General features: G+C 36.0%; 1 protein-coding gene across 1 annotated transcript in view; it reads left to right on the top strand.

Annotated features, from left to right (window-relative positions):
• Nucleotides 1-27,320, top strand: part of ITPR2 (inositol 1,4,5-trisphosphate receptor, type 2) — a 707,773-nt gene that overhangs the window by 583,390 nt on the left and 97,063 nt on the right. The window contains exons 45-47 of the mRNA XM_006866982.1: nt 5,454-5,646; nt 9,177-9,302; nt 16,091-16,266. Of these exons, the coding sequence (XP_006867044.1) occupies nt 5,454-5,646; nt 9,177-9,302; nt 16,091-16,266 (495 nt within the window). The remainder of the gene's footprint in view (nt 1-5,453; nt 5,647-9,176; nt 9,303-16,090; nt 16,267-27,320) is intronic.

The following is a 27,320-nucleotide window of genomic DNA, read 5'->3' as shown; positions in this document are numbered from 1 at the left end:
GGAGAAAGATGAGGCTTTCTACTCCCGTAAAGATTTACACCCTTGGAAACCCTGTACAGGGTCGCTATGGGTCGGAACCGACTTGATGGCACTTACCAACAACAACATGATTCCACAGCAGTTTGATCATTCTGCTAGCTTATTATTACCGCTGGGAATATTGTTTAGCTTCATGTGTGTCATGTTCCCCCTTCTTGAGACAGGGTCTCAGTATTCTTTGTTTTTCCAAAACTCGAATACTGTGTCTGGAACATATCCACAACAATGAATATTTTTAAAAAATAATAATTTGTCTCTAACTTACAGACTCACCCATATGCTCTTGCTGTTGACTCAATACCAGCTCATAGCAAGCCTGCAGGACATAGTAGAACTGTCCCTATAGGGTTTCCAAGGCTGTCATCTTTATGGAAACAGACAACTACACCTTTCTCTTATAGAGCTGATGGTCGGTTCAAACCACCAACTTCAGTTACTACCAGGGCTTTTGAAAGACTCACAGACCCTAGACAATAGGAATGACCTTGTGTATTCCTGGTCTAGTCTCCCATCCAAAAAGACATTATACTATAATGATCCCACTTCTGTTTTATATTCTTCTTGTGGTAGAAGTCTCATTATTTCAAGGAATACTGCTCCAACTTTGAATAGCTTTAAAAATTACAGTTTTTTCAGCTAGCCCTCCTTTAATATTTACTTTTCAGAACATTTGTTCCTCTCTCAACATGATAGCTGGACTCTGGCATTTCAAGAGCCATCATGATTACTAAAGACCCAAACTCTTGGGGTTTTGTTTTGTTTTATTTAACTCTAAATTTTTCAGAGCTTGTCACCCAAGGATTAGAAAAGCATTTGTTAAATAAATGTATTGAAAAGTTATCCATATCTACTATTTTTACAGCTATCACACCTTCCTCTTTCCTTCAGTAACCCCTCCATTCTTTCTAGACTGCCTTTGTCTTGAAGCTACACTGAAACCTGTCCACCTTTGGTGACTTTGCTGATATTTAAAATAATAGTGGCATAGCTTCCAGTTTCACAGCAACACAAAAGCCACCACAGTAGGAAAAGCAGACAGATGAACATTATAGTCACAGACATCGGGGTTAGGATTTATAATTCATATTTTGGGGAGACACAGTTCAATCCAGAATAGATTAAGTGTTTTATAACTGTCAGTTAAGTTAAACTGGTTATAGTATTGTTAAACTTTTTCCTCTGTCCTTGCCTACTTTCTGCCTAGTTGTTCTAGCAGTTATTTAGAAGAGAATAGAAATGTCTGACTATAATTGTGGATTTGTCTATTAGTTTTGATTCATGTATTTTGTAACTGTGTTATTGGTGGTGGGTGGTGGTTGCATGCCGTGGAGTTGGTTCTGGCTTATAGTGACCCTGCATAGGCTTTCTGAGGCTGTAAATTTTTACAGGAACAGAAAGCCTCATCTTTCTCCTGCAGAACTGCTGGCAGTTTGAAACTGCTGACCTTGAGGTTATCAGCCCCAACTTGTAACCATTACACTACTAGAGCTCCTAACTGTTTTATTAGGTCAATATCTATCTAAAATTACAGTAAATAAATAAAAAGACCCATGAACTTCACCAGATAGCATACACAGAAATCAAATCAATTATATCTGTGGAAAAACTTTATATCATCAGCCAAAATAAGGCCAGGGAATACTGTAGAGCAGACCATCAATTTCTCGTATGCAAGTTCAAGCTAAAGCTGAAGAAAAGTAAAACAAATCCATGAGAGGCAACATATGACCTTGTCAACATCCCCCATGAATTTAGAGATCATCACATGAACGGATTTGATGAATTAGACACTAATCCCACAACTCTTCTGCAGACCAGAAGAGTTGTGGGATTACATCAAGAGCATCATACAACAAGAAAGCAAAAAGTCATTAAGAAGATAAGAAAGAAAAGACCAAAATGGATGTCAGACGAGACTCTGAAACTTGCTCTCCAGCATAGAGATGCTAAAGTAAATGGAAGAAACAAGGAGGTAAAAGAGCAGAAAATCTCAAAGAACAGCTTGAGAAGACAGAGTCAAATATTATAATGAAATGTTAGAAACCAAACAGGAAAGAAGACGCACAGCATTTCTCAAGCTGAAAGACCTGAGGAAAAAAGTCAAGCCTCGACTTGAAATACTGAATGATCGTTTAGACAAAATATTGAATGATACAGAAAGCATCAAAAGAGGATGGAGTTTTGTAACAAAAAGAGGGGAGAATAGTTAATCTTAGAGTCCAGGAACAGAGGACCCAGGACCATCAAGGGAGAATAGCATGAGAAATATGTGGGACCCTATCCAGAGAAGCAGTGACACCAGAGATGGAGGCAGAGATGAGGACATGGAGAGAGGGAGCTGCTGAGGGCTCTAGACTCATGGAAAGAGAAAGGCTGTGTGCTGGTGGCCAGGAGGCAGGCTTACAGAATGTGTCCTTTGGTTGTTTAAATGATTATATATTCTTGAGTGTTTTCATGTACATCCCACCCCCAAAACACACACACATAAACATAAAAACAGAGGTAAATGGAAGCAAATACTGTTGAATGATGATGCATGAAGGAGATTGTAGTCATTGCAATAAGACAATACGTGTAAAACTGATGTTCTCCCATGTAAACTATCATTCAATTCACAATAAAAACTTAAATTAAAAAAAAAGAGAATGGAAATGATACAGTTACTGTAGCCCCCACAAAAAATGGTTAATGTTTTACCATTTCAAGAGGCAGCATATGATTAAGAACCAGTGGTACTGAAGGAAGAATTCCAAGGTACATTGAAGGCATTGGCAAAGGACAAGGTTCTGGGAATTGATGGAATACAAATTTAAATCTTTCAACAAAATGATGTAGCACTGGATGCACTCACTCATTTATGCCAAGAAATTTGGTAAACAGCTAACTAGTGGACTGAATTGAAGAGATCCATATTTGTGCCCATTCCAAAGAGAGGTGACCCAATGGAATGCAGAAATCATTGAACAATATAATTAATATTACATGCAAGTAAAATTTTGCTACAAATAATTTAAAAATGACTGCAACAGTGCATTGACAGGAAACTGTTAGAGGTTCAAGCTGGATTCAGATGAGAACATGGAATGAGGGATATCATTGCTGATGTCAAATGGATCCTGGCTGAAAGCAGGGAATACCAGAAAGATGTCAACATTTCAAGCATCAAGTTCTTACACTCTCTTTTGTTCTAAGTAGGAAGAAAACAATTATAGACAACAAAGTCTTTTTATTTTTGCATGTTTGGGCTTTGTTATTTTGTATGTTTTATATTTTTGTATTTTTGTGTGTTTGGGCTTTGTTGTTATTTTGTGCTTTGTTGATTATGCAAAGGCTTTGAACTGTGTAGATTATAACAAGCTATGGACAACATTGTGGAGAATAAGTATTCCAGAACATTTAACTTGTGCTCATGAGGAACCTGAATACAGTCAGTCATTTGAACAGAACAAGAAGACACTGAATGGTTAAAAATCAGGAAAGGAGTGCACCATGGTTGTATTCTTTCACCATACTTATTCAAAATGTATGCTGAGCAAATAATCCAAGAAGCTGGACTATATGAAGAAAAATGTGGTGTCAGGATTAGAGGAAGAATCATTAACAACCTGTGATTTACAGATGATACAACCTTGCTAGCTGACCATAAAAAGGACTTAAAATAGTTATTGATGAAGATCAAAGACCACAGCTCTCAGTATAGGTTGCACCTCAATGTAAAGAAAACAAAAATCCTCACCAGTGGATCAATAAATGACATGATGAATGGAGAAAAGATTGAAGTTGTCAAACACTTCATTGTGCTTGGATCAACACTCATGGAAGCAACAGTCAAGAAATCAAATGACATATTGTATTAGGCACATCTGCTGCACAAGACCTCTGTAAAGTGTTGAAGACCAAAGATGTCAGTTTGAAGACTTAAGTGCACCTGAACCTAGCCATAGTATTTTCAATAGCCTCATATGCATGTAAAATTTGAACAACGAATAAAAAAGACCATAGAAGAATTGATGCATTTGAGTTACGGTGTTGAAGAATTTTAAAGGTACCATGGTTTGCCAGAAGAGCAAACAAATCTGTTTTGGAAGAAGTACAACCAGAATGTTCCTTAGAAGACAAGATGACCAGATTTCGTCTCTCATACTTTGGATGTATTATCAGGAGGACCAGTCCCTGGAGAAGGACATCATGCTTGGTAAAGTGAAGGATCAGCATAAAAAGGAGGACCTCCCAACCGGACTGATTGGCACAGTGACAGTAGTAATGTGCTCAAGCATAGTAGCAATTGTGAGGATGGCACAGATTGGGCATTGTTTCGTTCTATTGTACATAGGGTCACTATGGGTCAGAATTAATTTGATATCACCTAGCAACAACAACAACCACATGAAGTAGATGGAATTTATTGCGAGCTAGTCTATACAACCTCTTATTTCAAAGTGTAACCACCTGAACATACTCAGTGTATATTTTGTCTAAAGTTAATGTTTCAAAATCACCAAATAACTGAGATCTGAAATAATGGGTGTTTACATATAGGTGTATGCTTGAATGGATGTTGTACTTACAAAAATGTTTTATTTAAAAATAGAAAAACATTATAATGACATAATGAGTCTTTTCCTTAGCGCTCAGAGCACATTATGATAAATATATTATTTGTTGTCCAATAACTCTTGTTAAGGAAGAACAGACTAAGAGCAAGATACATTTTAAGATATTCTATGGTGCGTTTGGTGTGGTGCTGAGTTAATGCATTGGGCTGCAAAGTTGGTTTGATCCACAAGGTCAGCGGTTCAAGCTCACTAGTTACTCCTCAGAAATCCTATACAGGGTCACTATGGTCAGAAGTGACTCGACAACACCTAATAACAATAAACAAATGGTGCATTTGAAGTCGTCCACCCAATGACTTGCTAATTGAGAACTTCTTAGTCTCTGATGTACTTTATGAAAATAAAAACGGGTTGTAAAAGAATAATGCTGTACTGAAAATATGAAAGATCTTGGTATTTGTTATTTATAATGGTGTATCAGTTTGGAGTCCCTGGGTGGTAAAAACAGTTAACACTCTTAACTGTTAATCAAAATGTTGGAAGTTTAATTCCATTTGTAGACACTTTGGAAAGAAGGCAGGACAATTCATTTGTAAAAAATTAGTCATTGAAAACCTATGGAGTACAGTATTCTGACACTTGTCGGGTTGCTGTGATTTGGAATTGTACTTGATGGAAACTGATTATAATATTAATTGTAGAGGAAATATAGAGTACAGTAAGATATTTCAAGCTGGCACATATTTTTCATCATTTTATTAATAACTTACCATTACTAATCATGCTGCAAACAAGGGATAATCTAAGAGGCTAATTTGTGTCAAAAAGGCTGAAATAAATGCAAATTAATGTTTTCAGATTGTTCGTCATGATAGAACCATGGAACAAATAGTTTTTCCTGTCCCCAATATATGTGAATACCTCACTCGAGAGTCCAAGTGCCGTGTGTTCAATACAACGGAAAGGGATGAACAAGGAAGTAAGGTGAATGACTTTTTCCAGCAAACAGAAGATCTCTACAATGAAATGAAGTGGCAGAAGAAAATCAGGAGTAAGTACTGTAGCTGACAATGAGCTAAAATAGTTAGTTTTGTGCATAATACTAGATATAGTGGTAGTTTGGGACACATGACAGCAATTGACAACAATTCATTGAAATTGTTTTTTAATTTCTTTCCAGTTCAGTGTTACAGAAATCACTGTGTAGGCTCAAGAGTGTAAGCTCAGTCTACAACTTGAGTCAAGACACCTGCGGCTTAATGAAAACAGAAACCACTGACTAATTAGATCATCTTATATTGATGATTCTAAAGTTCTGTAAATATTATGAAATGCAGGCTTGCAGCTGTATGTTTCAACTGTTGAAGGAAAAGATGAACAGCTGCAGGTTTAAAGTCCGTGAATAGACCCAGAATGCATTAACATTCAGTGAATTGGATGTAGAGACGTGCAAACCAACACTCTCTTCCTTCATTGTCCTCTGATTGAACAGGATTTTCAATGTTTTTCTGAGTCATTCTTTCTTTTAACAAATCTTTGTCTCCTTAAACCAAACAGAGTAAAATTTGGGAATACTTATAGTCAAAATAGAGCAATTTTACAATTTTTCAGTTAAAATTTAACCTAATAAAATTATAATAGTAGCATGCTGCAATTGGAATCCTGTTGTAGCACTGCCAGATAATGCGCTGGACTACAAAGTCAGTTTGAATCGCAAGGTTGGTGGTTCAAACCCTACCGTTCCTCAGAAATGTTACCCAGGGTCACTATGGGTTGGAACTGACTGGACAGCACTTAACCAGAACAACAACAATGTTGCAATTACAAACAGAGAGAGTGTGGGTTTGGTTCCAGACTACTATAGTAAAATGAGTATCATAATAAACCTAGATGCACAATGTTTCTTGTTTCCCAGCGCATATAAAATTATGTTTATATTGTACTATGATCCACTAAGTGTACAATAACATTACAAAAACTTTTGAAATATTGTAACACAGAGACACAAAGTGAGCACATACAGATAGATACATGGTGCCACTAGAATTTCTTAGCACAGGGTTGCCACAAAACTTCAGTTTGTCGAAAATGCAGTAACTGTGAAGCACAAAAGAGAGAATTTCAATAAAACAAGGTATGCTTATAGTTATTTCTTGAGTACAAGCTCAAGTCTGTTAATTGAATTTAAAGGTTTTATTTTCTCAGACAAAGAGCACTACGAACTTTTAATCACAGCAAAAAATGATAAGACATCTTTTGCCTTTTAGAAAGTTTTCCACACAAACAAACGTATGTTCTGAATATCTCTATTTGTCACTATTTCATCTTTCTAGTGTTCTAGGACTTCTAGTGATTATGGTTTATTAATTTTAGATTCTGAGCATGAGAAACACCATCTTTGACATTAAGACTGTAGCCTGCAATTTTAGGTTTTCTTATCAGAATGTTTGAAAAAGCAAAGAAAGAAACAACTCTCTCTTTACATTTTACCATATACAATCTTATGGAATCCAGTGAAAATTCTAGGTGCCCAAAAGTCATGAGAGAACTCAGTAATTTTGTTTTGGGACATCAGAAAAACATACATTTTCTCCTAAGCAAGTAAATTAAATAATGAATTCTTGCTTATGGATCTGTATTTTTTCATAAATATATTGCCATTTATCAAAAAAATAAATGTTAGAATAAATTCCAATATATATTTTAGTTTTGAAAATTGAAAGCAACTTATTGTGAGGCTATAGGGGGAATCTAATTCACTTGATCAATTTTTAAGCAAGGATTTCTTATTATAAACATGCGTATTAAAATCTAATTTTGTCTTAATGTGCTGCCTTTATAAATGGGGACTCCTATCTATGGAATGATGAAAACACATTCATTAGTCAGTTAAATGCCATTGCCATGGTAATTATGAAAAGGCTAACTCGGGTTTATAAGAAAAATGAAAGGAAAAGTCTAATTGTTAATCAAAGTTAATTTCAGTGTCATGGTGCAGAACCAACAAATATCTTCAAAAAGTTATCTTGACTGTCATGTTTTAAGATTTCAGCGTATTTTTAAAAATCGACTAAAATAAAATAACTGTAGGATTAGCACTGGACTGCTAACCACAAGGTTGGGAGTTCAAACCCACCAGCCACTCCTGGAAAGCCCTGTGCAGGGTCGCTATGATTTGGAACCGACTCGATGGCCCTTAATCAGTTGTCTCAGTGTGTTAAATGCTGGGCTGCTAAGCACAAGGTCAATGTTTATAACCCACAAGTCAATGTACAGGAGAAAGATTATGCTGTCTGCCAGTCTTGGAAACTGTCCCCTCCCCACTCCCCACCCCTTACACCCACACCCATAGGTAGTTCTGCTCTATCTTTTAGGGTCATTATGAGTCAGAATAGACTCAATGGTAGTGGATGTAATAATCCTTTAAAAAAGTACACTGCCATTAAAAATTCAGGCCACATTTATGTTTGTTATATTAAAGAGTAACATTCCCTGAATAATTCTAATCATGCTCTGTGAGGTCTGGAGGCCAGTGTGAGAATGTCCTGTCCCAAGAGAAGGAAAGAAAAATATACTGAAGAAAAGTGCAATTTGCAATTAAGCACCAGAACCCAGGTTGGAATTCATACAACACAAATCTGAACATTTATAATTTCTACTGGAATTAAATTAAGTCCAATATTTTATTATTGGAATTAAGGATTTAAGAGTTAACGGATAAACAGGTCTGAATGAGTCATGTGAGCGTCCAGGGTAAGCTAATAATTTTGTCTCCTATTCAAACTTTACTTATTTGTTCAGTTTTTAGAAGCGGTGGAAAGAACAGCTTTCTGTTAGTTTAAACTATTTAAAAGATACACTTACTAATTCACTCCTAATGATAAAAACAGGATCCTTTTTCTGAAAATGCTCAGCAAAGCCTCTCCCACTTGTTGGCTGTTATTACTGTGTCTTTCATTTTCTTCTGTTTCAGCCCCAGAAAGTTCTTAGGAATCATTAAGGTTTAATCTTTTGGTAATATTATAAATCATTTATTCCCAATAAACAGGATTATACCATGCTATTCAGGTTCGGAGTTTCAAGTAACTCAGTGTGTTGCAGGACTTTTATTGGAGACACACATATTTCTATGGTAGTACCAGGTTTTCATTTTCTATTCACTTTGAGATATGGGAATGGGGCCAATTTGTCAATTTCACCAAATTATACAAGGATGTACACCATTCCGTTAAAAGGAGCCCCAGGCAATGGCTCAGCTTTCTTTTTCCTAATCTTCTCCAGGGATAGATGACAGAGAATTTTTATGAAATCACCTCTCCTGGCTACTTTTCACATTTGAAAAATTACTCTTCTAAGATGGTTTAGGTGAAACCTAGCTATATAATATAGAAAACAAAACCAAATAGAAAATTCTCTTGAGATGCTGATTATTTGAAAAACTTTCTAAAATAAATCATAATAAAGGTTCACTTAAATATGCTTGTATAATAACTTACAAAAGTGTATTTGTATTTCTATAGGGCTCTTGTGTGGAAACCAAACTATGTTTCTGTTTTATCCTGTTTTGCTTCTTGCTATTAGATAATCCTGCACTGTTCTGGTTCTCAAGACACATCTCTCTCTGGGGCAGCATTTCCTTCAACCTGGCTGTGTTCATCAATTTAGCAGTTGCCCTCTTCTACCCATTTGGGGATGATGGAGATGAAGGCAAGTTCCTGTCTTTCTTTAAATGATAAATATTTCAAAGTTCTAGAAATAATGTTCATTGTGTTGTCTAACAGCCTAGAGCTTTAAAATAAGAAAATTTTAATTCTTGTTAAATTTATTATTGTGTTCATTATAAGTAGAGTACAATGAGTAGTAAATGAGATGGTAGAAGAAGGATGGTCAATAGAAATGTGATCTTTGTAGAAGCTTACAAATGAAAGGACTATAATAATTTCATTGAAAAATTCTATTATCTTTTAATTACATTTTTCTATGAATTTTTTGGAGCTCCATCATACAGAAATAATGCTAGAGTTATGCCATATATTGGCAAATGAACAATATTATCATTTTTCCATATAGAATTTAATGAATTTCAGTGAAAATTCTAACTGTTCAAAAGACATATGAAGACTCAGTAACTTTGATTTGGGGCATCTGAAAAAACATACATTTTCTCCTTGACAAATAAGCAAATTGAATAATGATTTCATGTTTGTGGGTCTGTGTTTTACTAAATAAATATATTGTCATATTTAAAAAATCTTAAAATAACTTCTAATATACATTTTAATTTTAAAAATTGGAATTAACTCATTATGAGGTTATAGGTAGAATTTAATTCACTTAATTAAAGAAGAGATGTCTTATTATTTCTTATTATTTTGTTATTGTTTTAGTTGTTGTTAAGTGCCGTCAAGTCAGTTCTGACTCATAGCAACCCTGTATAGGGCTTCCATGGAGTGGCTGGTGAGCTTGTACTAACGACCTTGCAGTTAAAACTGACTTTGCAGTCCAACACAATATAGCACAGTGCCACACTCCAAAGCATTTTATTATGCTATTTCAACTATACGATATATATGGAAAAATGAGGGCTATGTGCCAAATTATCAATTTTGATTACCTTCAATAGTGAAATTCACATTTTATTTCTGTTTCTCTTTCTCAAGATTCATATAATTAACATACATGCAACCTGAAAACTTCTTGATTCTGTAATCATATGTTGTTGTTGTTGTTGTTATGTGCCGTGGAGTCGACTCATAGCGACCCTGTACAGGGTTTCCGAGGCTGTAAATCTTTACGGGAACAGAAAGCCTAATCTTTCTCCTGCGGAACAGCTGGTAGTTTCGAACTGCTGACCTTGCGGTTCACAGTCTGATTCTTAACCACTATGCTTAATAAATAGAAAATTTAACTTTTTTAATTTCAAGCTTAAACTTACATAGCAATAGCATGACTAGAATAATAAAATATATTGACTATCAAATTAATTTTATTAAATTATTAATAGATGAGGTTTTACAAAACAAAAAAAAACTAGAGAAAGTAACCCATTTTAAGTGAAATAGGAGAAATATATAGTTAAGGATGGGACTGTGGAAGTTGACATATTTCTAATTTTAGCGAAGTGCATAGCAAAGTATATTACAGGCTTGAAAAACAATAAATAAGTTTGGATAACTTAACAAAATATAATATAACATGAACAGCTTGCTGAAAGAGGATGAGATAAAGTAGCAAATAATAACCATGAAGTGCTTTTGTAATTCATCTGTTCATAGGGGTTTTTTGTGAGAATTTAATGACATACTCTAGATAATGCATTTAGAATAATGCCTAGTAAGTACTGAGAGAGCTTAGAAGTTGTTTTGTTGCTGCTATGGGGGAAATCTTCATAATATAGAGGAAAGCTCAGTGAAGGGGGTGGTCTGATGAGAACAGCATGTATTTAGGACAAGTGGACAGTGAACAAAGAAGGCTGTAGAAGAATTGATGCATTTGAGTTACAGTGTTGGAGGAGAATATTGTAAGTACCATGGACCTCCAAAAGAACAAACCCATCTGTGTTGGAAGAAGTACAGCTAGAACGCTCCTTAGAAGCCAAGACCGCCAGACTTAGTCTCTCATACTTCAGACATATTATCAGGAAAGATCAGTCCCTGGCTAAGGACATCATGCTTGTAAAAGTGGAGGGTTAGTGAAAAAGAGGAAAATCCCCAATGAGATGAATTAGCACAGTGTCAGCAATAATGGGCTCAAGTGTAGCAATGATTGTGAGGTTGATGCAGTTACGGGTAGGTAGTGTTTCGTTCTATTTTGTATAAGGTAGCTATGAGTTGGTAGTGACTTAAAGGCTCCTAGCAATAACAACAACGGCAAGGGAGAGAAGAAAGCAAACTGGGAATCCAATGGCCATTTTCTATTCCACAGATCCTTTATAGTTAAGAGTGATATCAAAATCCTGAATGTCTAGCTGTAATCTGAGTCATAATGAATATATTTGGAAGACATGCCAATGATAAATGAAGAATATTTGGCAGTGAAGTGAAATTGTGTGTTACCTAACAGTAGAAAATGTAGCAAATATTTGACCACCCATTGTGGGAAAGTTGCAGATACACAGAGTGGTGGGAACAGTTTTGTCTTCATTGTGTTTGCTTTCATTTAGTGATGCTATCCTTCTAGATATGGATGAATGTAACTCTTGTGAGGAGAGAAGTTCTGCATGAGAAGATAAATGAGTATTATCTGCACCCAGAACCCCTGAGAGTGAATTGTAGAGTCTCACTCAGTTAATGAAAGTCTTAGAGATGGGAGGAATTCTAGAAATCATCTATTGTCAAATCCTCATTTACCAGATGAAGAGATGGAGGCTCAGAGAAGATAGAGAAGTAGCAGGTCCCCAAGTAGAAAGTTAACCTTTTTGTCTCCAATCCTGACTTTTCTACATGTATGACTGGATTGGACTGACTGGACTAATAATAGCTATAAATGTAGTATTGACGATGATAACTATAAATAAACACTTACTGAGGAAAGTGAAAGCTTTCAGGACTGATAAAATTTGTTTTATAAATGGAGACATTGGAGTTGTCAATGATTTCATTCTACTTGGAACAACAAGTAAGTCCAAGGAAGCTTCTGTCACAGCATCAAAAAATGTATTTCATTGAGCAAATCTGCTGCAAATGACCTCATTAACATTTTGAGAAGCAAAGATGTCACTTTGGTGATTAATGTGTGTCTAAGTTAACCATGATGGTTGCAACTTCCTTTTACATGTGAAACTTGGATTGTGAAAAGGGAAGACAGATGAAGAATTGATTGATGCATTTGAACTGCAGTGTTGATGAAGAATATTAAATATACCATAGATTTCCAAAAGAATTAGCAAATCTGCCATAAAAGAAATGAATAAAAATTTTCCTTAGAAGTGAGGATGTTGAGACGTTATCTTGATTGCTTTGGACAAGCCATCGAGAAAGACAAATATCTAGAAAAGGATGGTTTGTTTGGTAGATAGTCAGTGAAATGGAGAATTAATCAATGAGATGGATTAACAACACTAAATGCAAAGCAATGGCCAGGACAATCTTCATGTTATAAATGAAAAACCAGAGATTCAGGAAGATGTACTCAATAATCTTAGAGAGGAGTCCTAGGGGAATTCCCAAATGTTTCTGGTCCACAGAGAACTTTTATATACAGATGTTGTTGTTAAGTACCGTGGAGTTGGTACCAATTCATAACTACCCTGCACAGGGTTTCTGAGGCTGTAATTCTTTGTAGGAGCAGAAAGCCTCATCTTTCTCCCACAGAACCGTTGGTAGTTTTGAACTGATGACCTTGAGGTCAGCAGCCCTCGTAACCAGTATGCTACCGGAGCTCATATACAGATAGTATGTGATTTAAAAACCAACGCATGAGTAGATACAATACTAAAGACAGTTCATGGATTTGTGTATGGATGCCTACCTTAGGTGGCCTGACATAGGGAAAATGAAAAATTCTATGAGGTCATAATAGAGGAAAAGACATGGAGAGAGATGGGTAGATAAGAAATAGCATATTCTACAAAACAAAACAAAATAAAACTATGGAGACATGGTGTGATGCTGTAGGGTATGCACTGGACTGCTAGCTGCAAGGTTGTGGTTCAAACCTACCAACTGCTCCTCATAAACCCTATACAGGGTTGCTATGAGTCAGAACTGACTCAATGACACACAACAACAAAATACAAAATAACCAAGCAATTCAGTGTAAGGTAGATAGTAACCTTCTGTTAATGTGAATTGACTTGAAATCTCCAATTTTTGTGTGAATTTTCTTTTATAAAAGAGAAATTTCTTAAGATCTAAGACTTTAAAATGTGTATAATTTATGCATTTTATTGTAAATAAAAAAGGTTTCCATTATAAAATAATAGGTGCACACGATAGAAAATGTATACAGATATAAAAAATAGAAAATTATTTTTTTTAAGAACAAAGAACAGTCCCCCTTTTCCACCATTAATTGGTAAAATTCACTTTTACATTCTTTATTATCTTCTCTAGAGTTTGTAAGAGAGATTTCAATTTCTTTTTTTTAAACAATTAAATCTTCCTATGTTAATATAACTACTGTTACATAATTACAAACATCAATGTCAATAATAATTTTAAATAACTTTTAAGTTTATTTATTACACAACTATTTATTTAATATCAACAATGTATAGTTGGTCTCCTGGTATGGTTCTGTAGGCTAAGCACTGGACTGCAAACCACAAGGTCAGCAGTTCAAACCTGCCAGCTGCTCCTTAGAAACCCTATAAAGGGTCGCTGTGAGTCAAAATCAACGTGATGGCACTTAACAACAATGTATAGGGCATTATACTAAGTTACTAAGTACTGCATGAGGTCAGTCTACAGAGGGATCAATGGCAGTTTTAAGTGCATTGGTTATCTTTTTTTTTTTTTTTTTTTGCTTAATCAAGGAAATGCTAGATACTGTCTGAGGAAAAGTAGTCACAATGAGGTTAGTTTATTAGGAAGTTTTGGTGATGCAGAATGGAACCATCTATTGGTACCAAGGCTAGGACTTCCATAATAAGAAACCTACACTAAGACATTGTAAATGAGTTATTTCAAGAGTCAAATATTGCCTAAAAGTTGTTATGTGTCTGAAGATACTGGCACTTTTAGTATACGTAAGAGTGAAATTCCCCAACTTTGGAAATTTATAAATGGAGACTTACTTGCCCAAAACAAATTCACAGACTATGTCTTTGTTCATTTATTTAACTAAGAAATATTTATTTGTTATTACATGCAGGTACTGTAATAGGCACAGAGATCTTCCTTATAGAGCTTACATTCTTCTGATGGGTCTCCAATAAATATGAGGGAAAGTTGAAGGTATAGCTTTTTGAGACCTGTGAGTTCAAGACAGTGGTGGAGGCTGTGTTTGGGTAGCTTAGTGCTTACAGGCCAACATCATAATAAACATGAGTTGGGTACACATCTTGTTAGCATTGCCAGAAAACAGGGATTGAAGAGAATCTTCAGAGAAATTTACTCTTTTCCTAACCCATCCACAAAGCAATCTTATAAGATCCATGCATTTACTTCCCAACCTCCTTTCATCACTGTTTGCTTAAAGAAAAAAATAAACAGAAGAAGAAACTTTGCAAAACTAGTATGTCTAAGCTAATACTGTTCACTGCCCCCACACTCACTTATTTTTTGTTATACCTGACAGGATTTTCCTACCTTCTTTTGAGATCTATTCTCAGTCACTATAAACTGAAGGCTTCTACCGAATTTGCTTAAGGAGTCCAGGCAATCCTTTCACAGTACAAAAACTCTGCACACCAAGTCCCCAAGGTGTTTTGTATTCAGAAGTGAAATTTATAAATAATAAAAAGAGATGTGGCCAAAAGAGATCAGAACAACCATGGAATATTTGCCAAAGGAACGGTTGGAAGAACTCCACTTTGTTGTTTACCTTCTGACTACATCAGCCTGGAGACAAATGTTTGGGAGACCAGAGCTGATCTAATCTGACCAGGTTGCCCCTCAATTTAACTCTGAAAATTCAACACCACATAACCTTCAGAAGGGAGTTCCTTGGCTCCACATGTCAGTGCAAACTTCAATGAATTCGAAATTTTTAATGTTTTTAAACCACCTTTTGGGACAATCCCTAAGTGGAGTTCATTTTAAGACATTTGGAACTTGTCTTTTTTGATGATTGGTTTAGTCAGCTTCCCCCCCCCCTTTTTTTTTAGAACTTGAGTTGACCTTTAGTGCATACTTTAGTGCATATATATGTGTACAGATACAATAAACTCTTGAGAGCTAGAACTTGATAGGACTGCCTTGATTTCCCTAGTCTTGCAACTTTTCCGCCTTTGACAGGGTCGTCCTTAGTGGGAAATATTTGAGTGTTCCTTCTCTGTGTAACGTTTTTGCCTTACACAGCTTCCAGCTTTCACAGGCTTTACTGAATATATGTGTGGTTTTTTTAACAGTTAAAGCTTAGGTCCATTTTATTCAAGGCTAAATATTCGATGTTCTGGATTCTTCAAAGGAATCTATTATATAGAAACATAATAATAGAACAAGAGGAAGTCAGGAAAAATACCAGATTTTGCATGATATAGTTGTATGTTTAATGGTCATTAATTATAAATTTAAGGTTCCCAAGTGCAACACATCTGTCAAAAATATTTAGCAAATCACTCCCACAGGAAAGATGAACATCTCTTAGACTTAATGAAAGGAACATTAGTGAATATTAAGCGGTCTGCAATTAATATATATTTTCTAGAAATTCAATACTTTGTAATGTGTTCAAAGGCATTTCCTTTAATTATAAAGCATAAAGCAGGTTGTTTTGAGTCTCAGTGTCCTCACTATATTGCTTGACTCACTATATTTTATAAAACAGCAGCAAATATCAATATTTTCTGGTTTTGTTCTAAATAAAAAATAAAATTCTTCCGCATTCCACAGGTACACTTTCCCCATTGTTCTCAGTTCTACTTTGGATAGCAGTTGCAATCTGCACATCTATGCTGTTTTTCTTCTCCAAACCCGTGGGGATTCGGCCATTTCTTGTGTCAATAATGCTTAGATCAATATATACAATAGGCCTTGGGCCTACATTAATACTTCTTGGTGCAGCTAATGTAAGTACCTGCTTTACAACCTTATAGTTTAAATGTGTGTTAAATGTAAACTTGTAACAATATGCTTTAATTAACATATGTATAGTAAGTTTTAATTTCTTATGAATCTAAATAACCAGGATTTAATGTATATATTCTTCCTTTCATTTTTAAAAACAGAAAAAGACAACAAGTAAAAGGATGATTTATTTAAGAAGGTAGCTTTTGTGGCATGGTCCAGTTCTTCAATCAATTCTATCAATTTAATCCAACCCATTTATAAATTTATAATGCCTTCTGCATTGTATACCTACAGCTAGTGACAAAAATGGCTCTGAGTCTCTGTTAACATTCTAAACTGACTTCTAAATTATCTAAGAAAAATTTAAGTTATATTCAATAGAATTTTAGAAGTTGTTGTTACATGCCGTGGAGTTGGTTCTGACTCATAGTGTTGCTATATAGGGATTCCAAAGCTTTAAATCTTTATGGGAACAGAAAGCCTCGTCATTCTCCAACAGAGTAGCTGGTGGGCACAAACCATTGAACCTGTGACTCACACTCCAGTGCATATCTTATTGATCCACCACATATCCTTTATCAAATTACCAAAGAAAAATGATTATTTTATGAGAAGATAATGTGAAATAAAACTTCTCCACTCATGAAAGACACAGATGACAGATGAGATCTCATTTTTTACCAAATTTTAAAATACTAGAACAAAGGGAACACATTTTAAAATTTGAGATAGATAAGAATAAGTAAGTCAGAGGACAATGTCAAATATCAAGTTATGTTTATAGAAATAATTGTACCCAAGTAATAACATTTTTTTAATGTTTTATTGTGAATTATATGGTAGTTTACATGGGGGAACTTTAATTTTACATTTATTCCATCGTATATCATCTCATTGCCATGGTTCCAATCCCCTCCATACATCATCAACCACCCAAAGGGTATATCCCAGTAACCTGCCCCCTCCTCCCCCCAGTTTTCAGCCCACAGTCCCTTTCCCTCTCTGGGTCCAAGGACCCCAGTCACTTCATCACTTTGCGTCATCATCTCTGCCTCCATCTCAGGCATCTCTGTTTCTCTGGGTAGGATCCCTCTCTTGGCTCTTCTCCATTGATGGTCCCAGAGGTCTTCGCTCCTATCCTGGAGAGTTAATCACTCCCTTCCTTGTTACAAAACTTCCACCTTTGCATTTCCAACCCTCATAGTCTGTCCTGATAAGCATTATTCACTATAGTATCACGAGTTACCCATCTGTATTTCCTTTCATCAGCTCCACCCAGACAGATTGAATAGTACCTACTGGAGATTCTGCCTTCCGCCAGAAAGCTTGTAAGCCAGTCACTTCTTGCCTTTGTAGTCTCCCCCTCCCAATTTGAGTATCCAATGTCCAAGCTGCCCTTCTCCATCCACTCTGTGTGTGGGGGTGTGTGTGAATGTTTGTTGCTGTGGGAATTTGTTCCCTCTTTTGAGTCGCTACTCCATAGGTATAGGTCAAGTTCATCAGACTGTATTAGCTCACTCTTTTTTTTTTTTTTCCCCCATCTTCTTTCCTCTCCTGGTTGAGCTCCGATCATCCAGTAATCAGGTTCAGGTCACGTGGGTATCATTTGCAAGTGTGGGCGCTCCTGTGCATATGTCCTCTCTTCCCGTCAGCCGGTAGCTCCACTCTCCTCTCGAGTCCTCCGTGGCCACGCCACTGACTCTGGGCCCAAGAGTCTCCAGGTCTCTTCACACTGCTTGCCAACCGAGTCCCCAACTGGGTCCACAGAAGTCCACTGAACATTGTAGAGCTTAGCTTGCCCCAAGTAATAACATTTTAAAGGGATTAGACAACTTTCTACATGGAAAAGTTATCATGAAGTTTTAAGAGAAGTTAGTGATGAAGCTGGTGAATGAACAAATGACCAGGTAAGCAACCAAGATATATTGATAATTACTGGCAATTGAAATGCAAAGGTTGGAAACAGACATGAAGGATCAGTGGTTGGAAAATATGATCTTGGTGATCGAAATGATGCTGGAGACTGCATGATAGAATTTTGCAAAACCAATGACTTCACCATAACAAATACCTTTTTAAAACAACATAAAAGATAACTATATACATGGACCTCACCAGATGGAATACACAAATATCAAATTGACTACATCTATGGAAAAAGACAGTGGAAAAGTTCCCTAGCATCAGCCAAAACAGCACAAGGGGCATATGAGAATCTCATATGCATGTGAAATTCAGATTGAAGCTGAAGAAAAAATTTTAAAAGTCTATGAGAACCAAAATATGATCTTGAATATATCCCACCTGGATATAGAAATCTTCTAAAGAACAGATTTGATGCCTTAGACACTAAAGACTGAAGACCATCAGAGTTGTGGGATAACATCACGAACATCATACAGGGAGAAAGAAAAGGTCACTAAGAAGACAAGAAAAAAGAAAAAGACCAAAATGGATGTCAGAAGAGACTCTGAAGCTTGCTTTCCAGCATAGAGATGATAAAGCAAATGGAAGAAGTGAGGAGGTATTAGAGCTGAAAAGACAATTTCAAAGTCAGCTTGAGAAGACAACGTAAATTATTATGATGAAATCTGCAAAGACCTGGAGTTAGAAAACCAAAAAGGAAGAAAACACTCAGCATTCCTCAAACTTAAAGAATTGAGGAAAAAATTTAAACCTCGACTTGCAGTATTGAAAGATTCCATGGGCAAATTATTGAATGATGCAGGAAACATCAAAAGAAGATGGAAGGAATACACAGAATCACTGTACCAAAAAGAAATGGTCGATGTTCAAACATTTCAAGAAGTAGCATATGATCAAGAGCCAATGATACTGAACAAAGAAATCCAAGTTGCATTAAAGCTTTGGCAAAAAACAAAGCTCTGGGAATTGATGGAATACAAATTGAAATATTTCAACAAACTGATGGGATACCAGAGGCACTCACCCATCTATGCCAAGATGGTGGACAGCTACCTGGCAAACTGACTGGAAGAGATCTGTATTTGTGCCCATTCCAAACACTGGTGACCCAAATGGAATGCGGAAATCATTGGACAATATCATTGATATCACATGTAAGTAAAGTCTTACTAAAGATAATCCAAAACCATCTGCAACCATACATTGACAGAGAACTTCCAGAGGTTCAAGCTGGATTCAAAGTTGGATGCGGAATAAGGGCTGTCATTGCTGACGTCAGATGGATCTTGGCTGAATGTAGAGAATACCAGAAACATGTTTGTCTGTGCTTTACTGACTATGCAAAGGCTTTTGATTGTGTGGATCATGATAAGCTATGGACAACATTGCAAAGTATGAATATTACAGAACACTTAATTGTGTTCATGAGGAACCTGTACATAGATGAAGAGGCAGTTGTTCAAACAGAACAAGGGAACACCGAGTGGTTTTAAGTTAGGAAAGGTATGTGCTAGTGTTGTATTCTTTCACCATATTTATTTAGTCTGTATGCTAAGCAAATAATCCAAAAAGATGGATTACATGAAGAAAAATGTGGCATCAAGATTGGAGGAAGACTCTAACAACCTGTATTATACAGATGATATAACTTTGCTTGCTGAAAGTGAAGAGAACTTAAAATACTTACTGATGAAGATCAGAGACCACAGCCTTTGGCATGGGTTACCTCTTAATGTAAAGGAAACAAAAACCCTCACCACCAGACCAATAAACAATATCCCATATAAATGGAGAAAACATTGAAGTTGTCAAAGACTTCATTTTGCTTAGAACAACCATCAACACCAATGGAAGCAACAATCAAGAAATTAAATGATGTATTGCATTGGTCAAATCTGCTACACAAGACCTTTTTTAAAGTATTGAAGAGCAAAGATGTCAGTTTGAGGACTAAGGTGCGCCTGATTCAAGCTTTGGTATTTTGAGAATCTCATATGCATGTGAAATTTGAACAGTAACTAAGGAAGACTGTAGAAGAATTGATGCAGTTCAATTCTGATGTTGGAGGAGAATATTGAAAGTGTCATGGACTGCCAAAAGAACAAACAAATCTGTGTTAGAAAAAGTACAGCTAGAGTGCTCCTTCTAAGGAGCTCTGGTAGCATAGTGGTTACGAATCGGGCTGCGAACCTTAAGGCCAGCAGTTCGAAACTACCAGCCGCTCCGCGGGAGAAAGATGAGGCTTTCTACTCCCGTAAAGATTTACACCCTCGGAAACCCTGTACAGGGTCGCTATGGGTCGGAACCGACTCGATGGCACTTCACAACAACAACAGAGTGCTCCTTGGAAACCAGGATGGCCAAACTTCGCCTCTCGTACTTCAGATATATTATCAGGATGGACCAGTCACGGGAGAAGGATATCATTTTTGGTAAAGTGGAGGGTCGGAGAAAACAAGGAAAACTCCCAACAAGATGGATTGGCCCAGTGGTGGCAGCAGTAGGCTCAGGCGTAGCAATGATTGTGGGGTTGGCCCAGTACCGGGCAGTACTTCATTCTGTTGTGCATAGCATTGCTGTGAGTTGGTACTGACTTAGTGGCACCTAACTACTACTATGAGTCAGAACCAACCTGAAGGCACTTAACAACAGACTTGCTTCTGAGTTCACACAGCCAGCCTTTCAATGAGCAGCCAAGGGTTTTGCTGTTGTGCCACCAGGGTTCTTTTGTGAGAGGATAGATCTGCTGTAAGAAATCTTTTTTTTTTTTAATATTTTATGAGACTCCTGGTGTGACACTGTAGAGTCAGCACTGGTTGGCAATTCAAACCCACCAGATGTCGCTAAGAGTTGGAATCGACTTAAAGGCATTTAACAGCAAGTTCTGAGAAGCAAGTGTTATACTTTAATTTCATCATGAGAAGAAACATACATGGACATTTAATCTATTTTTGTTTACTCTGTGAAGCTTTAAAATCCCAGTGACACCGAGTCAGTCTGACTCATAGTAGTTGCATAGGATAGAGTAGAAGTACCCCATAGGATTTCAGAGACTGTCAATCTTTATGGACGCAGGCTGCCTCCTGTTTCTCCCTCACAGTGATTGCTAAGTTCAAACTACCTGCCTTTGGGGAAGTAGCCCAAATGCTTAAACCACTGCATCACCAAGGCTACTATGCATGAACTATCGGTACACTAATAGCCTTCCACAGCAGAAAGTATCTGTTTGCACAACCTTTAGTGTACATTATGGCTTCCTAGTCTAGAACATTTTGACAAAATATATTCTTAGATTTGGTGTTGTTAAGGGCTACGGAGCTGGTTCTAACTCACAGTGACCCTGTATAGGGTTTCCGAGATTCTAGATGTCTACGGTACTCATCTTTGTCTTATGGAGTGGCTGGTGGGCTCGAACTACTGATCTTGTGGTTCACAATCCAGTGCTTATCATATGGAGCTACAACAGACACATTACATAGAATAATTATAATTTTGACACTGTAGACATTAATAGACCTTTAATTTGATATGTTATGGATTAATTAAAAAGTTTTTAAGGAGCTTGGTAGTGTAGTGGTTACGAATCAAGCTGCTAACCTCAAGGTCAGCAGTTTGAAACTACCAGCCAGCCGTTCCGCAGGAGAAAGATGAGGCTTTCTGCTCCGTGGTACTTAGCAACAACAACAAAAAGGATTTTATGAATGCTAACATTTACTTTTAACATAACAAGCTCATTTTAAAGTTATGTTTGGTTCATCATTTTCCATGAGACAGAAGATAGGGGGTGGGCAGCAGATGAAAATAGCTTATAAATTTTGTTTTATATGTTAGATTTTAAAAGTCATTCATTGACACAATAATTATATATTAGTAAACTTAATTTATGCTTAAAAGTTTATATTTTGTAACAGGTAGTATTGTGAGTGTTAAATTATAGTTATCAGAAATAAGGGGGGAAATCTAGCTGATAGCATAGCCTTAATGAGACTTGGAATGCTAGGTCTTAAGAAAATCAGTGAGCTTCTAAATTTTATTATTCTTATGAGTGAAAAGGTGTAGCACTGTGGGTTAAAGCACTGGACTGCAAGGTTGGTTTGGACCACAAGGTTGGTGGTTCAAACTCACCAGTTGCTCCTTGGAACCTATTTAAGGTTTCTTTGAGTCAGAACCAATTCGACAGCACTTAACAATAACAGAAGTGAGTGAGATGAAGATGTTAAAGTTTGGTTTAGTGTTGAGAACACCTGTTCAGAGGTTGGTGTAGAAGGCTTAGAAGAGAACAATATCAGTAAGAATGATCATAATGGTAGTACTACGATTTGTCAGCAATCTACTATGTGAGGCTCTAGGATAATTGCAAAACATTGCTATCCTGATCATAATAGTGTTAATACTTTGGTTCACAGACAGTTGTTCCTGGACTCAGTATCTTTTACAGTGTTAAACAAAACCAGAAAGTCTGGTTTCTAAGTACTTAATATTACTGGATTTTGCTTATTGTGAAACGTATTTGTTATTTTCTTTATCCTTTCTAAAATCCTAAATTTTACCAGGATTGAACTGACTTCTCTAACTTGACACAGGTTATCTCCTTATTTGAGATGTTTCAAGCATGAACAGGTGACTTCCCTCTTACTAAGCACATTTTATAACCAAGTGTGCCTCTGCAGAGTAGCTTTGGGTTCAACCCTACCAGCTGCTCCTTGGAAACCCTTATACAGGATTGCTATGAGTCTGAACCAACATGACAGCACTTAACAACATTATCTTCCTACTCTCTATACTACATTTTATGTATTGCTAATAAAAATTGATATATACTTCTAACAAATATACACATAATTTAATATTTTAATGTCATTAAAATTATTTGAGGTCCTCTTTTAATAACTATGTATTTCTAGTTATATGAATGTTGTAATTTTTTCCATTATATTTCGTTGTTAGGTTTTTAGATATTTTGATATAATGCTTACTAATGCAATATTTACTTTGAAGGGTTATTTAAATTATCTTCTGAACTGTTCTTATTTACATGTATTTTTTTCTTTTTTAATAGTGCCTAAAAATATGTTGGTTATTTAATGATGTTTGTACATCATTTGTCTTTCTCACAATTATTACAAAGTAGAACTATTTCCTTCTGCTAGAACTTGGTTGGTTTCACCATTTTAAAGAGAGGTGAAGAAATAAATGGAGTTTAATGGATAGTTTGTCTATTAACAGTAATCTATGTGTGGCATTGTAGTGTAAGCATTGGACTGCTAGCCACAAGATACGCAGTTCAAAACCACCATCTGCTCCTGGGAAACCCTATACAGGGTTGCTATGAGTCAAAAATCAACTTGAAAGCACACAACAACAACATAATGTTCATGCACTTTCTTCCTTACCTGTAGATAGTTTTCTGGGAGGAATGAGAGGTCTATTGTTAGTACTGAGCTATGTGGTTGAGTCCCACCATGTGTTCACTTAACATATACAAATGCATTTATCTGAGGGAGCTTCAAAGAGCTTGTGAAAAAATGGAATGAAAAGATACTGGAATTTTTCTATGAACTTTTTGAAGCCCCCTTGTATATTCTGAGCTGAAACATTTATATTCTCTCTCTCTTTCTCTTTCAGACACACATACACACACACTTTCTCATTTAACATGTCCACTCAGGACTCTTCATTATGTCTGGTATTCAGTTGCAGCAACAGAAAACTGCTCCAACCCAGGAGGAAATTGCATAGTTGGCTCTAGTGAGAGATGCTATAGTTTGCACCACCCATTTTGCTGTACTGTTTTGTAGGCAATTTAAAATTTTTTTCAGGGTGGTTTTGACTGCATGCAAATATCACATTATCCACTGACATTAAAACCTAAACCTACCTAAAATGTAATGCTACTGAAATGAAGATTTTTAAATCAAATCATCTCATTTTTAGTAAGAAGGTAATTTACATGGTTGATTAAAATATGGTGGAGTTAAAATGCAGTTCAAGGCAATTAATAAATTCAACTTACCTTTCAATAACTAAGTAGGCAGAGTTTTTTGTTTGTTAGTTTTGCTACATTCTACTCCTGGAAAATAGGTCAGGTTTTCCCATAGGAACAATGTAAGATGAGGATAGAATTCTTGATCAGGAACATAGCATCAAAAAAGACCAAACAAATAATATAAAGGCAAAGACCTAGCGGCTATACCTTTCTGTGATCACTAAAAATAATAAAGTGTAAAGAGCATTGCATAGAATTCTAAAGCTATGGGGTACTTTAAGGATATTCACTTCTAGTCATATCACTGATATATGAAGAAACTAGGTTCTGCAAGGATCAGGAGGATGACCAACATAACTAAAGAATTGTGGCAGCGCCCAAATAGCCTATCCTAGTCCAGTCTCATTCCACGGAATTGCACTGTTTGCTGGACTATTATATATATATATATATATATATATATATATATATATAACACACACATATATATATTACATATGTATATATTATAGTCCAGTGAACAGTATACATATACATATATATATGAAAACAATGTGAACAATATACATACAGTGAACAATATACATATATACATGAAAATATTAATGTGCTATATAATTAATTCACCTTATTTAAATCAATGGAGTTGCTTTTAGATACAAAAACTGACAAATAAACATTAGTTCTGCTTCCTTTAATAGAACACCTACTGGTAAATAGTATAGATGATTTTGAAACCTTGCCCTGAAAGTTTATAATGCTGCTGTTTCCATCCACATTTTAACCTCCCTCCACATACTTTACCCTGTTTCTCCCACCCCAACAATGAAAAATTATGTCTAGGGCAGTTTTTTAAAAAGTAGGCTGTTGTTGTTTGGTGCCATCTAGTTGGATCCAACCCTTCACGACCCCTGTATAGAGTTTCTGAGGCTGCAAATCTTTGCAGGAGCAGAAAGCCTTTATGGAAACCATTTAAAACAGCTATACACATGTCTACCGATTAGTATTTGTGTTCTAACCCTAGGGTCCTTAGCCTAGCTCCTAGAGGAGCCTTGGTGTGTGATGGTCAAGGACATGGCAACTAACTGAAAGATCCATCGGTCTCAGGAGAAAGCTGTGGCCTCATAGGGATCCCAACACTATAAATCTTTACTAAAGCCCACTGCCACATCTTTCTCCCACAAAGTAGCTCATGGGGTTGAACTGCTAACCTTTCAGTTGGCAGTCCAGTGCTTTAACCACTGTACCGCCAAGACCTCCTCTGTAAAGATTACAGCCTTGGAAAGCCTGTGAAGAAATTCTACAATGTCCAAGAGGGTATCTATGAGTTAGAATTAACTCCATGGCAATGTGTTAATTATCTAGGGCATATGGTTAACGCCAGCGCTGCTGAGTTGATTCAACTCACGTTGACCCTCTAGAACTGCTCCCTAGGGTTTCTAAGACTTATCTTTATGTAAGCAGACTGCCACATCTTTTTTCCCACAGAATGGCTGGTGGGTTCAAACCTCTGGATTAGAACCATTGACCTTTCAGTTAGCAGCCTAGGTTGTAACCATTGCGCCACCAGGGCTTCAACCCAACTCCCATCAAGTCCTTTCATTATTGCCCACATAGATTTTTGCCATACAATCTATGATTGCCCACATGATCTTACTGACAGAAAAAGGACAGGCTGTTGTTCTAGGTGCTATCAAGTTGGTTCTAACCCATAGTACCCCATGTGACAGTGTTGAACTGCCCCATAGGGTTTTCTTGACTATAAACTTTATGGAAGTAGAGTGTTAGTTTCTTCTCAGAGCCACGGTGGGTTCAAACAGCCAACCCCTTGGTTAGCAGCAGAGTACTTAGCCACTGCTTGACCAGGGATTTTTAGCATTGTTGTTGTTGTTGTTGTTGTTAAGTGCCGTCGAGTCGAAACACAAAATGAAAAGCATTAAAAAGGGAGAATTTTTTTTGCAACTTCTTTATTCTATGCATGAATATTCTCAGATGGTATGGAAAATGATATGAAAAACAATTTTTAAATTTTGAGATCATGTTGCAAGAGGAACCAGATTTCAACCTCTTTCCTACCACATCATTTAGACTTGCATTTACTTCTCTTTGGTATGAATGATTCTAAACAATAGACAACAATTTTCTTGTTGATGATCTATGGAAAGTGATATAGAACCACAATATCAACTGTGTTCCATGCCCTTTGAGACTTGGTTAAAAAAGGAGAAACATACCCATCAAGGTTAAAAAAAAAAAAAAGAAAGAAAGAAAATTTAAAGCAACCAAATACCTGAAAATAAATAAGGCAAATCTTTCTTTTTCTTATGAAAATGTCAGACGGTTTTTTAGACAAATATCTATGTTTGCATTCTTTGGGAACTAAAATATATTGTTCTTTTGGAGAGTTTCAATTCAGTGTATTGTTTTTCATCAAGGATTTTGTTGTTGTTAAGTTACCAATAATTTCCCTGTATAATTTTTGTGATTTCATTTAGGGAAGTAAAAATTAAGAAGCAGCATATAAACAATTTATAATCTTAAACATTTCATTCATTCTGTCAAAAGTCATGATTTCATATGGATTTTAGTGTTTTAACCTGAATAAATAATGTGAATTTAATAACAACTGAAAGCAATATAAAGAGTTAACTACTAAATATTACTTCACTCAGACATTTTCTTTTTTGTCATTTTCATGGGTGCTTTTTGTCTAATTCCACCCGATATCTGCACCTTACATATATTACCTATTTTCAATAATAATTTCTTATATAGTAAACCTACTCTTAAACAGTAAATATAGACATCTGTTATACTGCAACAATGTTTAAAAATAGCATCAACAAGTAATAATGAAACACTAAATACTGAAGTATGATTTTATATAAGGTAATTTCCTTAATAATTTTTTTTTAAATCAAGTGTTGTAAGGAACAACCTTTTTTATCCAAAATAGGTTTAGACATAGAAAGACAAATATGGAGCCATTAGATAATGTAAAGAACTCAGGGACCAATTTGGAAGAGGAAACTATGAAAAATAACCTGTAATTCTTTCTCTTTCATATCTGCATTGCTTTCCTTGATGATGAAGAGGCATAATTGACTCTTCAGTTTGCAAATAGTACAGGGATTCTATTTA

This window comes from Chrysochloris asiatica, unplaced genomic scaffold, assembly GCF_000296735.1.
Source record: "Chrysochloris asiatica unplaced genomic scaffold, ChrAsi1.0 scaffold00098, whole genome shotgun sequence".
In the NCBI taxonomy this organism is placed as follows: domain Eukaryota; kingdom Metazoa; phylum Chordata; class Mammalia; order Afrosoricida; family Chrysochloridae; genus Chrysochloris; species Chrysochloris asiatica.
Note: the sequence above shows the minus strand (reverse complement) of the source record. Positions and strands in the feature narration are given on the sequence as shown.